This window comes from Podarcis raffonei, chromosome Z (assembly GCF_027172205.1).
Source record: "Podarcis raffonei isolate rPodRaf1 chromosome Z, rPodRaf1.pri, whole genome shotgun sequence".
Classification (NCBI taxonomy): Eukaryota; Metazoa; Chordata; class Lepidosauria; order Squamata; family Lacertidae; genus Podarcis; species Podarcis raffonei.
The window spans coordinates 12,605,275-12,620,456 of NC_070621.1; the positions used below are offsets into that span (position 1 = coordinate 12,605,275).

General features: G+C 47.0%; 1 protein-coding gene across 7 annotated transcripts in view; it reads right to left on the bottom strand.

The window, feature by feature from the left end:
• PBX3 (PBX homeobox 3) overlaps nucleotides 1–14,377 on the bottom strand; it is a 229,769-nt gene extending 215,392 nt beyond the window's left edge. For 3 of the 7 annotated variants that reach the window (XM_053374382.1, XM_053374374.1, XM_053374380.1), the window contains exons 1-3: nucleotides 7,729–8,195; nucleotides 6,915–7,540; nucleotides 5,560–5,633 (exon numbers count right to left, since the gene is read on the bottom strand). In XM_053374382.1, coding sequence (XP_053230357.1) covers nucleotides 5,560–5,633; nucleotides 6,915–7,111 — 271 coding nt within the window. In that variant the 5' untranslated portion in view covers nucleotides 7,112–7,540; nucleotides 7,729–8,195. The other 4 variants (XM_053374376.1, XM_053374377.1, XM_053374379.1 and 1 more) reach the window with 4 other exon arrangements.
• Between the last annotated feature and the right edge of the window lie 805 nt (nucleotides 14,378–15,182).

Genomic DNA, 15,182 nt, shown 5'->3' on the forward strand with positions numbered 1-15,182 from the left:
CCTTTTGAGTAGCTTGCTGTCTGAATTAAATAAGGATCACATAATATTCACAGGGCACATAAATGGGCATTTCTCATTGAGCTGTAGGAATTCTCATCAAGAGCTGTAGGAATTGAGTTGACAAATCTATTAAAATCTGTACAGCAAGGCTTGGCCTAGACAGTCTCACACTAACCTATACCTAGTTGTAACATTAATTCATTTTTTGATTTGATGCAAAAGAGATCTAAGTTAGAAGGAACATTACAGGAGTATATTGGATGACAGCTCATAATCCATTTAAAATATTTTAAAATATGCAAGGATATGTTGGTGTCAAAGCAACAAATTAAGTGTCCTCTTTTTAAAAAAACAGCACAGAGACTGAGTTAAGCAGTTCTGATTATATCTTATAGGTTCCTGGAGAAGAAAATGGCAAGAAAAAGAAGAAGCGAGAGATCACTTCTAATCAAATTGCGGCTTATTCGGTACTTCAATACATCAAGGTCCTCTGGCAAAGGTGCAGTGCAGTAACAGGTTTGTTACAATCAAATATTGAAAGCACTGAGATGGTGGGCTTACAAAATATTTTGTATGTTTTTGTTTTTTTAAAAGAGAAAAACACTAATAAGGAAGGTTAAAGTAGAGACGAACACATATTCAAACTTGTTAGAGAACCACTACAGAAATAGCAATGGGACTTCAATGTTTTTGTGTGTTACGTGAAAGATTTTTCTTTTTTTACTTCATTCGGTTTGTAATAGTAAAGAATACCACTGACAGTGAGCCCTGCATTTTAATTTAATTCCTAACAGTATAGTACAGAGTGGGGGGGGGGGAATGGGGAAGATTACAATCCTCATTCTGAAGCAATTAAGGTTAAAACAAAATAACTTTAAACCAGCTGAACATATCACAACCTCATATTTATTTTCAAGAACAGCAACCCAGTCAAACTTTTAAACAGTTTAAATATTAGTCACTGGGGTTTTTTTACCTCTACAGTGTCTGTGCCAGCTTGTGATTACTGAAAAGTTCAATGGAAATAGTTATTTTGCTCTTTTAAGATGGAGACTTGTTACTTATTTTCAATATCTTACAGCAGAAGGAAATCATTAAGGTCTTGCTGCATTATACTGACTAGTCTGCATAACTACAAGAGATGAAAGTAAGACATATTCATGAGCTGGCCCTTGAACACCCATGTGGCTACAGAGAGATAATGGGAAATGTTCTCTGCGGAGTGGCATTACATGGCTAGTTACAACTGCAACAATAACACCAATGGTTTTGGCATATGTTGGAAACAAGAAGTTAACTCTATTGTTAATTTCAGTTCACATGTGTGACTAAGGCATTTCTATTAAGAGGGGAAACAAAACAAGTTTTTGATATGAGGACTTGAGACACTAAGGACTGGAGAATAAAAAATTGCTACTTTAAAAACTTTTAAATAAATTGTTGAGCCATGGAAACAGACCTGCAGAGACCTCCTGTACCCAAGAAGTTCATTAAGTTTTATTATCTCCCTAAGTCAGTCCCCGTTTATAAATCTCACAATGGCCACAAATCTGGCAAGGTTTCATGTATGCCATTAGGAGTTACTAGTGAATGAATGCGATTTAGGGTTGTAGTGGCATTAAATTAGGGTTTGGTTGGCAGCAGTCATATTTGACTCTTAAAGAAAGACAGACACAATTCTTTCTTTCACTCATACAAGCGCACACACATTCACATGCAGAAATTTAGAACATATAGCTCAGATACTCAGTGGAAGACAGGAGTGCCTGGCATGCTCTGGTCCATGGGGTCACGAAGAGTCGGACACGACTAAACGACTAAACAACAAAGCTCAGATACTGGTTTAGATCTCAGTCATGAACAGTCTGCCGGGAAATGATTGCAATTCCCAACTTGCTTTAGAAACCGTCAGAATTAATGTACTCTCATATTAAGTTAATTCAGATACATCGCCTTTGAGCTGGAGGCTGGGGTGATCAGACTAGGAACCCCTTAAACAAGAAGGGGTAGCAAACAAAACAAAACAAGCAACCTTAGCAAATAACTTTGGATTTTGCATGACAGAAATAAAAGGTACAGATTAATAGGAAAGCCGTAACACGATAGTAGAGGACTCCCAATGTTTTATGGTTCATTTTCTCCCATTGTGTTAAAAATCAAAACAGATGCCGTTTTGAAATGCCTATTACCTTGACCTGCCTCTAGATATCTAGATATCAGTGCGGGAGAGAGAATATCATTTACAGCTATTTCTTATATTCCCTGCCCTTAAAAGAATACCCCTGTATTTTTAAAAAGGAAAGATAAGCACACCTATCCAATCAGATCCTAGAAACAGAAATGAATTATTTTCAACATGGTTGTTTATACAAATGGAAATAAACAATTACTACAGACAATTTTAATGATTGTGAAGTACCTCAGAACCCAAGAAGAGATACATATTTAGCCCTACAAGGCAGTACTTGTAAGTTGTGTGGTGTGTGTTTTTTAAGTACAGTATGTTTAAGGATCTTGTGGTCAAATTTATCACTGACTGCAAATAATTCTAATTATCTTCAAAGATAAAAGCATTGCTTTTCAGTTTCAGATAGCAGCACCCTAGATCTACCAGAACAAATAAGTCTAATATTACTGTTTTAGGCCAAGATTATTATGTGCCTCCCTTTTCCCACTTTCAATCTTACTTCTCCATTTTCCCTATCAAAGAGTAATGACAATATTTTTTTTTCTATGAGAAATGGAGGAAAACAAATGCTTCTCTTTTACTATGCTACATTTTTGTAAAGCAAAAGAAACAAAGAAACTGCCTGGAATTACTGGGATCAAATCACATAGCAGAATAGCAGAGGGGTGGCAGGGAAATGGGGCAGGAATCCCACTGGTACAACAACAACAACAACAACAACAACAACAACAACAACAACACACACACACACACACGTCTTTATTCTGAAAGTTTAAAATTTATACGGAAACATACAAGTATATAAAAAAAGAACAGCGTAAAATATTAGGAATGAAGGGAGTCCTAAGAGTGGATCAGAACACTGGAGGAAGATTTGGAAATCGCCTCCCCCCCCCCCTTCCAGAATAAGACAATACAAGATATGCAAGAATTTGCTTTCATGCTTCCCTTGCTAATGTGTACTCAGCCATTTCATCTCAGATGGGCAATCCTGAATGAGAGTTGCCTTATAAAAACTCATGGGGGTGGGGAGGGGAGATGCATTTTTCCTTCATCAATCACTCAACATATCAATTCCACCACTCCTAAGCTTCTTGAGTTGGTAAGGACTGCACTTCTGGGCAGATGGAGAAGCCATCCCTTTGTTGTTGTTTTTGTTTTTAATTTTTTAACATATCTTTTAGAACATATGACATGCAACAATTAAACAAAATAAAAAAATAATAATAAAACAACCGCAAACACTCAGAGAAAAGTATCCAAATATGCTAACAAAGTTATGTCAAAGTGTATATGCCAAAACCATCACAGTTTAAACAGACACAAAATGATGCATAACAACAAATATTGCTTGATTTGTTGAACACAAAAGAGGTACTTTGTATCAACAATTATTATTTACAAGAGTTTATATGAAGGCAGAAAGAAGGAACAAAAAATAATAATTAAAATATGTGCTTCCTGCATGCCAGACTGTGCTTTAGATTATAAGTACTGTTCTACCATATACCTCATTATTTGTGTAATCAATAAAGTTGTGCCTCCATTATTTCATAGAAAAATATAACTTGTGGATGACAGAACAGCATTTTAGCTGGTGACCAAATTCACCCAATATTCCAGATAACTTATCAGCCTCTTTTCTTCTAGCATAGAACCTACGCCAGCAGTGCTTTAGCCCGGAAAAGGACTTTCTTTCTTCTGAACTCGCCTTTGACACTGGTCAACTAAACTTTTCTTTCAAATAGACAAGGTTTAAGCTGTCTGTGAATAAAATATCACAGGGACCCAAACCTACATAACTGAAATCGGCTGTTGTCAATACATAGTTTTTGCCTTCTGCCAAAAGAGAAGAGTTTAGTTTTCGGTGGTAGCTAAAATATTAAGGACACAGAGACTTTAAGCACTTTGGCTGCTGGAGACCTCGTGCTGCCCAAGAGGTCACGGGACACTTTCAGCATTTTGTTCTTTTTAGCTCCAATACAGTCAGGGGTTGTTTACTATTAATGATTTCTCATCTCCTTGACTCCCCCACCCCCATTAGGTACAGAGTATGTGCACAAAGTTCTACTGTAACAACAAGGCATTTTTATCATCATCTTATATTAAAGAATAAGAAGTCCAACTGCTTGACAGCAGGATTGTTGTAGCATTTTTAAAGTAACTGCTATGCAAAAAGACAGACATTGCTGGATTTCCTGTACACACACAGAGGTACAGAACCTCTTTTAAAAGGCCTGCTTCTTGTTGTTTTTAAAAACTCACTGGCTTTTATATATTCCAGCATTTCTATTCTATCATGCACACAAGCAGTATGCCTTCCTTAGACATGCTTACACTTGCAGTATCTACCAGGCCTTTCAGCGTGCCATGCAGTTCGGGGGAGGGAGTTTTGGAAGATCTATACAAACAACAATACGCTGAAGTCAAGTGCCACACAGATGCTAATCGCAGTTAGTGACAACTCAGATCAAATGTCTGAAAGTAGAATTTTAGCTTTGTGAGCTGAATTATGAACATTAAGATATTTATCTCTTGTGGACCCAATTGTTGAGAAGGTGGTTTTCAGCCTCTCACACTTCATTCAGTGTGAAAGCACACAGCTTGACTGTCCTGTTAGCCTTAGTTCTACAAGATGCTTTCTCTGATTAGGTACTTTCTCTTTGACGTGTTGCCCCCATTTTCAGAGGCAAAGTCTCTTGCCAAAAATATCCACAGAAAATATATGTACATATATGTATTTCCCCCCTCTGTGTAAAGATGTGCATAGAACACACGTCAAGAATGTCTTCCCAACGCACATCTGAACACCCATAATTTTCCTACAAAATGTGGGAGCTCAGAGCTATTGACTGACTCCTTTCAGTTACATATAAACTGGTACTGACAAAATCAAAAATACAAGAGTGGCTCAAGAAAGTTGCTGGCTCTTTCGGTCTCTCACACAGAGGGGCCACTGGCTGTAATTGGCTTCTCCAGCCTCTTGCATTGCTTCTTTAAGAAGCAGATACTCAAAACAAGGCAGAGGAGGAGGGGAAAGAAAGCTGGATCCTTGCTTTTACTTTCCCTGACTGCAGCGAGAGGGGGAATTTACCCTGAATAGGTGATACACTACCATTTTCATTTACATTTCATTCTGCAGCAGGATTATGAATTGTTTTTTTAAAAAGCATTCCTGATTGATTACATTCGCCTCTACCTCCCAACCCAAAGATCAGAAACAGACAAGGAGGTGATGATCAAAGATGGCTGCGGTTCCTAAAGCAGCTCTCCTAGAGCTCGCTGAGAGAAGTATATTGCAATGTTTACCTATTGGGGGGAGAGAGGGAAATGGGTTCATTTCAAAAGCTGTGTAACTTGTGGTCTCCTACCTGTTTTCTCTTTGATTTCACAGAGGACACTGAACAAAGCAGGCTTCATTCTGTGGCAGTTCAGTGCATGCTTTCTGCAAAATAAAAGATTTTTTAAAAGGTATTAGCACAAGCCTGGCATCTTAATGCAAAGGAGGGGAAAATAATTTTTAGCTGAAGTCTTTACGTGTTACTCTTTGCATTCTGATCTACGCAAAGGAACAACTAAAGTTGACAGGGAATAAGGGTATAGCTTTTGATGGGGAAGGCTGAAGCTAGGCTCAAGAGGGCAACAGGAGTGATCCCAATGTGGACAGAGTACCTACGTTAAGGAGAAAGGTAAGGATGTTTGAACTTAATCACCATAGGTGCAAACTGAGTTGGGGGTGGGTGGCAAGAGGGTCAACTGCCTTCTCCTTCATCAGGAAGTGAAGACTAAGTGACAAGAAGAAAACCCAGTCAACCCCAGCCGCCCTGCCTGCCACTTACAGCCAGGAAGAGATACCGAAGAAGTTTTTGTTTTGTTTCATTTTAAAATTATCGTTGTTGTTTTTAAAAAAACAAAACCCCAGAAACCTGATGTGAAAATTTCCTTCCATTTCTTCTCATGCATAAATCACAGCTTGTCAAAGCTTTCCAATTTGCTATATCATCATCACTGATTTATGAAGAGAGGGGATTTCCAGAGTTCAACTATATGCTTTGTTTTGTATTTACTGCAATTTATATTAAAAATAATAATTTCTTTTAAGGAAATTTTAAGGAGGGGAGGAACTGTTTCTCCCAGTCACTTGCACCCTGTAATATTTCCTCACTCTTTTAAATTTTAAATCAATCTAACTCCAGAGAAACACCAATTTGGGGGTTGTGCAGAGCACTACAAAGTTCACACTTCTTTGAAAGAAAACGCAAACCCTCCAAGATGAGAGCAGCATGGGATGGCAGGCCGATTCAACCCCCACCCCTTAAATGAGGGCATCATCCTAATAAAGGAAAGGTTATCAGCAACAGCCCAGCTCCAAGCATTAGTGCAATAAGACAGATTTTGGGGTGGGGGTGGGAGGAAGGAATCTTTGCACATGTATATTGTGCTTCTTTTCTCTCTCCCTTATTCAGACCAACTCCGGCTGTTGCCCCTGGTCTGTGCCCCCCCCCCGCGCGCATTTCTCCTCTAGTATTAAAAGGGTTGTCTTAATTGCAAGAATATTTGGTCCCAGCAGGAGACAGCAAGGAGCGAAACAACAACAAAAAGCGCCACGCATATAAACACACACACGAGCGCACCAGACATACATACACACGCACGCGCGCACATGCACACATACACACACACATATATACACAACATTGGGATTTTTTGTTTTAATGAGACCAACTTTGCTTGCGCCTCATCCAAGCTCTGGTCCGTGATGGTCATAATCTGGTGGAGGATGTCTCCTATGTCTTGCTTGCGGCCATCGCCGTCGGCCCCTTCGTGTCCGTGGGGAGGAGGCAGAGCCATGCCCCCCTGTACCGAGTGGCCAGCCAGGTTCACGCCGGCGAGAGTCTGCAACATCCTGGACTGCTCATCCATGCCTCCTACCGCAGCCCAATCAATGCACTTGGAGAGGCGGCAACGGAGGCAGCAGAAGAAGAAACGGCACGCCGGAGAAGGAGGAGGCGAAGGAGGAGGGAGGGGGGGAAAGAAGCGCTTCACGATAAGGTGGTTTTGTGCTTGGAAGATTGGGGGGGGGGAGAGAGAAAATGCAAGTAAATCTCTTGTTCTTGTAATGAATTTCAGTTCCTGCTCCTGAGAGAAGGGGGGATCAGTGTTTGATATTTGACCGGATCTCCGTTGTTTATTCCACTCTCTCTTCTGCTTTCCAGAGCAGTAAATCACTCTCTTCTTTAGTTACAATCTTCTTTCATCACAATATTTGTGGTTCGGATAAACGGCCTTGATAAGGTGTCTGAAGTTTTCTTTCCTTTGGTACAAATCTTCACCCAAAGGCTTTATTATTTCCTTTAAGGGGGAAGGGGGGAAAGAAAAAAAAGTTAGTTGCTCGTCTATGTCTTTTCTCTTACTTGTCTTTGTTTTTGCTTTTTTCCTCCTTTGAAAACCCTTTTCTTGGAAACAGAGAGGACGAAAATTTTGTAAAAATGCAGCAAGGGGGAAAAAAAGAAAAAAGAGGGGAACGGGATAAAACTTACTTTCAAATCCTTAAAGTTACGAGTGTGACACACGGTAGGGGATTTTAAAAATCACAATAAACCAAGCAGACACCCCCAGCGCCTAATTGCAACATTAAAAAAAAAGACAAGAAAAAGTAGACAAGAAAATGCAGCCGGTGGGAGGGAAAACTGATTGTCCTTTCCCCGTCTCGGAAAAAAACACACACACATACATAACAAACGATCCCAATGTCTGTCTTGTCTGTGCAACGGATAGATAAAATAGCAGCAAAAAAGTTTCAACTTGTGCAAAAGAAAAGAGCGGATGTTGGGTTTTTTTTAAAAAAAGGGGGAGAAGAAAAAAATTAATTACACACTCTCTGCAAAGCAATGTGCAAAAATATCCGCCAGCTGGAATTTATGAGCCCAGCAGCTCAGTGACTGTGTGTGTTTTATGTTGTTTGATGGCCGCTTTGGTGAGGGATTGACAGTCTGCCAATGCCACTCACTCACCCTGCAGACGTGTCACCCTGTGAAGGAGGAGAGAAGCAGAGAGAGACTAGAGGGGACGTGGGAGCCAGCCGGAGCCACGCCCCCTTCCCCAGACTCCCCCTTCCTCCTCTAGGCAGCTGCTCCAAAGCCCCTCCCCATTGATACTTACACTACAAGAGCCCGCCCCCTCGGAACTCCTGGCTACTATAGATTCAGAACCAGCTCCCGCTCCAAATGTTTCGGCGATAGTTTCATTACGGTATCCACAAGCGCAGCTGATATTTTACAGACTAATCTCCCACAATTTTTCTTTAAACTAAGAAGCCCTGCTGATTTCAATAGGATTTAACTCACAGCGCCTAGGATGGCAGCCTCAGCATCCCTCCCCAGACTCCACCTCCGTTGGCATTTTCTGTGTCTGCAAGCATCTCTCTTTAGTTCTTCCTAGAGCACCCCTTACTGGTATTGCCACAACCCCCACAAAACACTGCTCGAATCATGGGTAAGGCAGAGGCAGCCTAAATGCAACTGTGAAATATACTCAGAGTCGCGAAGTGATTTCATGCTCTTTATTCAGCTCGTAGTGGTGAGGAGGAATGAATGAATGTCCCCTCAAAGTATCTGCTTTATATACATTATTTACACAATGGGCTGCACATGATTGGCTAATTCCGGAATTCTACTGTAAGCCAATCAGGTTGTGGATTCACTTCTATCTGGAGCATGATTGGGTAGTTCCTGCCAACCAATCATACTGCTGCATTGTTCTAGGACCAATCAGACTGCTGCATTCTGAATCCTATTGTTCTAGGACCAATCAGACTGCTGCCTTTTGGATCCTATTGTTCTAGGACCAATCAGACTGCTGCAGTTTGGATCCTATTCAGCTCAGTACATAACACCCCTCCCCTCTAAGTTCCAGTCCTGCCCGGGAGGTCGCATTCATAGTCCTCGAGGTACGCCGGTGGCCTACGTGTGCGTTGCGGCCTGGGGTGTTCCCTGGTCCGGGGTTCAGGTTCTGGCTCGTGTTCCAAGGATGCTGGCTGTGATGGGGCTATTTGGTCTGGCGCAACCGGCTCGCTCAGTCGTGGTTCTGGTTCCGGTGTCCTTTCGGCCTCGCAGGTCCTCTCTGTATTTACTGATTCTGCCTCTCCTGCTGGCCCCTCGTGCTCTATGGGCCTCACTGCCCCTCTGTTCCCTTGGGACTCCTCTGACCTTTCCTCCTCCTGGTTTTCTCCCGGGAATCGTCGCCGTATCTGGTCGCAGTGGCGGCGCCAGCATTGCCCCCCATCTGTTAGCACCTCGTACGACACGGGGCCAGTGACCCTGGTGACTGTGGCGGGTACCCATGCTGGGCCTGCCCCAAAATTCTTTGCGTACACTGGGTCCTGGGCCTCGAAGGTCCGGGGGTTCCTGCCTTCCCCCACCACTACCTCATCCTGAGCTCTATCGGGGTGAAGGCGGTCCAATCTGATTGCAAGGCGCCGACCCATTAGTAGTTCAGCGGGGCTCCGGCCAGTCGTTGAGCTGGGGGTGCTGTGCTGTGCTAGAAGGAATGTGGCAAGGCGGTACTCCCAATCCCCTTGCGTCATGCGGCGAAGGGTGTCCTTGGTGGTCCGCACCATGCGTTCTGCTTGGCCATTGGTGGCAGGATGGAATGGCGCCGAACGGATGTGGCGGATGGCGTTCTGCGCTGTGAAGGTTTGGAATTCTCCTGACGTAAATGCAGTCCCGTTGTCTGAGACGAGAGTGTCAGGGAGCCCGTGGGTTGCAAACAGCCTGCGTAGTACCCGGATGGCTGCGGACGTAGAAGTGGACGGTACCAGTGCGACTTCCAGCCATTTGGTGTAGGAGTCCACCACTATGAAGAATGTTTTCCCCTGAAAGGGGCCAGCGAAGTCCACATGCAGGCGTGACCATGGTGCCCGGGCGGACTCCCAGGACTGGACTGGGGCCCTTGGGGGATCTGGGCGGGATTCTTGGCAGGCCTGGCAGTGTTTGACCCAGGCCTCTATCTCTCCGTCGATCCCCGGCCACCACACATAACTCCTGGCAAGGGCCTTCATTCTTACTACCCCTGGGTGTGTCTCGTGTAGGGCTGTGAGGACCCTTTTGCGGAGGGGCTGGGGAACAACGACCCTGCTTCCCCATAACAGGCACCCCTTGTGGGCCGACAGTTCATGTTTGCGGGTTGTGTAGCCGGCGAATTCTGGCCCGGGGCTGCTGCTGGGCCATCCCCTCCACACCCAGTCCAGGACCCGGGAGATGACCCTATCTTTCTTGGAATGGTGTGCAACTTCTTGTGCCTGAATGGGGCGGTCGGGAAGCAGCTCCAGGCTCATAACCTCTTGTGCAGGTGCTGGGTCGGGGCCTGTTTCCGGTAGTGGTAGCCTGCTGAGGGCATCCGCATGGCCCATCGCCTTCCCTGGACGGTGAATCAGTGCATACTGGTAGCTGGCAAGGAAAATTGACCACCTGAGGACGCGAGGAGACAGCACTTGGGGGGTCTGCTTTTCAGGGGCAAATAAGCCAAGCAACGGCTTGTGGTCAGTCACCACGGTGAAGGGCCGCCCGTACAAGAAATCATGGAATTTTTTTACTCCCTTCACGATTGCCAGACCCTCCTTGTCGATTTGCGAGTAGTTCCGCTCGGTTGCGTTGAGTGTCTGGGAAAAGTATGCCACCGGTACCTCTCTTCCATCCGGGAGTTGGTGTCCCAGGACAGCGCCAATTCCATAGGGCGAGGCATCGCATGCTAGCACCACCGGCAGCCTCTCGTCGAAGTGTGCCAAGACCGAGTTTGAGACAAGCAAGTCCTTGACTGCCTGGAATGCGGCCTCCTGGCGCTGGCCCCACACCCAAGGGGCCCGCTTGTCCAGGAGTCTGTGTAGGGGCTCCGCTACCGCCGCCTTGTGGGGAAGGAAGGAATGGTAAAAGTTCAATAGTCCCAAGAAGGCCTGAAGTTCAGTCTTGTTCTTGGGCGCTGGGGCATCACAAATGGCCCGTACCTTGTCCCCAGTCGGGTGGACCCCTTCTGCGTCCACCATAAATCCCAGAAAGTCCACCTGAGGCACTCCTAGTAGACATTTTTCCCGCTTCACCTTGAGACCCGCCGTCTGGAAACGGTGCAGAACGGTGCGGAGGCGGTCCTCAAACTCCTCTGGTGTGGGCCCGGCAATCAACACATCATCGAAGAAGGGGGTAACGCCAGGAATCCCTTTAAGTAGAGAGTCCATTAGATTCTGGAATATGCCTGGTGCCACGCTGACACCGAATTGCAGCCGCTTTACCCTGAATGCTCCTCTGTGCGTCACAATCGTCTGTGCCTCTGCTGTGGCCTCATCTACTGGCAGCTGTTGATATGCTTGGGCCAAGTCCAGCTTGCCAAAAATTTTCGACCCAGCCAGGGTGGCAAGAACATGGCTGACCACTGGCACTGGGTATGCATGGGCCGTGAGGGCCTTGTTTATGGTACATTTGTAGTCTGCGCAGATGCGGACCGAACCATTAGGCTTGACGGGCGTGACGATTGGGGTTTCCCAGGGGGCATTAGGCACCGGCTCCAGCACTCCTTGCTCCACGAGCCGGTCCAATTCCTCGTCTATACGGGGTTTCAGGGCGAACGGGACCCGGCGGGCCTTGAGCCTGACCGGTCGTACTGCGGGGTCAAGCTGTAGAGCAATGGGGGGGCCCGTATACTGTCCCAATTTCCCATCGAAAACCCCCGGAAATTCCTTGCATATGGCGTCCACGTCCACTTGTAAGCTTGTGTGGTTCACCCCGGTGACGGCTAGCCCCAGTGGTCCAAACCATGCCAATCCCAGTAAGCTAATGTAGGGGCCCTTGACCACAAGCAAGTCCAGTTGCCGCGTCCGCCCTCGGTATTGCACCCTGAAGGTCCCCACCCCCATTGTGGGGACCTTACGTTTTTGGAAGTCCCGGAGGGTGAATGGGGCCGGCCTGAGTTTGGGACCCCCAGTAGGACACAGTTTCCTTAAGGTCCTTGCCGAGATTATGGATAGAGTTGAACCCGTGTCAAGCTCCATGCGGCATGGGGCCCCCTCTATCTGTACGTCAACATAAATTTTCTCTACGTTGGGGTGGGGCAACTGGTATACCTGGACGTCCGTGAGCTCTGTCGAGTTGCCTTGGTGCGTTGGGCCCCGGGACCTGGGGCTCTTGGATTGGTCATCTGATGCCTGGCGTCGGGTGGGCCGAGCCCGACACACCCGGGCGATGTGTCCCGATTTTCTGCACTGCCTGCACTCTGCATTGCGGAAACGGCAGGTCCTCCTCTCGTGGCTTTCTCCACAGCTTGCGCAGTTCCCTCCTTCTCGTCGAGGCAGCTGTGGTATGTGGGCTGCTTGAGTGCGCTGCTGTACTCGGTGCACCTCCTCCCTGTCGGATCCTGAGTCGTCGGTGAGGTCTTCGTGGTGGACCCTCGGTTGGGACAGCTGGCTCGGCCGTGCCTCTTGCGTCGACCTCTCGGCAGCTTCCGTTGCCAGGGCCTCCTCCAGAGCGACCTGGAACGTTAGGTCCTTCTTAGCGTAGAGGTGTCGTTGCAGCTTCTCATCCTTCAGGCCACCGACGAGGCGGTCACGAAGCATGTTCTCCAGCTCTGAGAAGTTGCAGAACCGGGCGGCTTGGCGGAGAGAGGTCACAAACCCAGTTATGGTTTCCCCAGGGGCTTGCCGCTTTGCGTAGAAGGCATTTCGACGAGCCACCACTGAGGGCTGCGGCGAAAAGTGCCCCTTCAGCTGTTCCATTATTGTTTTGTATGGGACAGTAGCGACATCTTCAGGCGCAAGGAGAGCCCGGGCGATTTCAAACGTCTCCTCTCCGCAGACGCTGAAGAATATCGCCCTCTTCTTGGCGTCTTCTTCATCGGTGACCCCTTTGGCTTCTAGGAGGAAGGTGAAACGGGAGGCGTACGCTTCCCAGTCTCCGGATGCTGGGTTGAATGGCGAGAAGCTGTTGTCGGTTGCCATTCTGAGTTCCTTGTGTCCCGGAGCTGAAGCCTGGATACACGGTGCGAGGCAGCGGTGCGGCAGGTGGCGGTGCTGCGGTGCTGTGTGTGGCAGTCAGCTCAGCGGGATCCCACCTTCGTCGCCAGTGAAATATACTCAGAGTCGCGAAGTGATTTCATGCTCTTTATTCAGCTCGTAGTGGTGAGGAGGAATGAATGAATGTCCCCTCAAAGTATCTGCTTTATATACATTATTTACACAATGGGCTGCACATGATTGGCTAATTCCGGAATTCTACTGTAAGCCAATCAGGTTGTGGATTCACTTCTATCTGGAGCATGATTGGGTAGTTCCTGCCAACCAATCATACTGCTGCATTGTTCTAGGACCAATCAGACTGCTGCATTCTGAATCCTATTGTTCTAGGACCAATCAGACTGCTGCCTTTTGGATCCTATTGTTCTAGGACCAATCAGACTGCTGCAGTTTGGATCCTATTCAGCTCAGTACATAACAAACTGGCAACCCCGCGTCCAGATTTCTGCCAATTTTAACCAATGCTCCCCCTTTAGTAGATGGGCGGGGCGGGTGCAACTAGCACGGAAAGAGAGGTCAGGACCCCTTATTCCACTCAGGTAGTTGGAGGACTGCACACACCAGTTCTACCTGTACTTGGGGGTTACTTTCCTATCATGCTGCATTTCCACCAACAACTCACTGATAGGCAGAAATACGGCAGGTGAAGAGATTTCTTCACCCATTCACCCTTCTCTCTCAGCAAGCAGGTAAATGCAGCAATAGGGGAAAGCTTCACCAGGTGCACTTCTGGTGGTGGCCATGGAGGAGCCCTCATTCCTCAACCCCAGTTCCTTTCATTTTTTGACCCTAAATCTCCTAGAACACCCCCTCAGCGTTCCACCCCAGTCCTTGCTATTTCTTGCCACCCCCTCCTCAATTTCCTGGACGACCCCCTCATTTTTCCACCCTAGCCCCTATCATTTCTTAACCATCCCTCAGTTTCCTGAAAACTCACCTCTTCCACCAAAGACCGTTATTTCTTGACACCCCCCCCCACTCAATTTTCATCCTTTCAGCCCTAATCCCTGTATTTCCACCTCTCGCCTAGTCCCTGCCATCAATTGACCCTTCCTCAGCATATGACTCTCTAGCCTTAGCTTTCTAGGCTCTTAATTCCTGCCTTTCAAACTCTCTCCTCAGAAGCTGCCCCCGACCCACATCCCAGGCCCCGCCCTCAGCCGTGCCTCGAGCGTCGCTCTTTTCGTCCTGCCCCTTAGGGGGCGCGGCTAATAACGTCTAACTCGCCACTCTTGAGGTTGTCTTGTTACCAAGGGGCGGGAAGGGAAAGAGGCGGGTGGAAAGGAGGCGTGTCACGAACAGTTTTAGGAGGAGGCGGTGGGAGATACGTCACGCCCCTCCAGTTAGCTGGGGGCGGGGCCTAGACAAACAAAAACAAATAATATCACAAACACACACACAGACAGAACGTAAAAGAACCCCCACATAAAAGACCCAGATGTGCCACGGACCAATCAGGGCGCGGGGAGGGTGAATCTTAGCCAATCAGATGTGATTGTGGTGAAAGTAGAGAAGAAAAAGGGGCCTACGTCCTTCACCCCTCCTACGCAGAAACACACGCTCTCCCCGCCCCTCTTCGCTGAGGAACTTGTGATTGGCGCGTTCGAACGGGCACGTGACGCGGCGCGAAGAAAGGGGGTTAAAAGAAAGCCGCGCTGCCCCGGCCTTTGATGATCACCATGGCAACGGCTGGCCTTCTGGGAGGTGTCGGCATAGGGAAAGGCCCGGTTAGTTGGGCCGCGGCGCATCTCCCCCGCGACGCGCCGTTGTTCGCCTTAGCAACCTTCAAACACCCTCCTTTCCCTTTGCCAGCTTTCTCTTCTTTGTGCACCTCCAGCCTAGGCGTGCTTACTCTAACTCGCTGTGCCCCTTGGGGCAGGCTGCCTAGCTAATATATTCAGTCTTGCAGGCTTCATCTCCCCGCTCAGGAAACTTAAT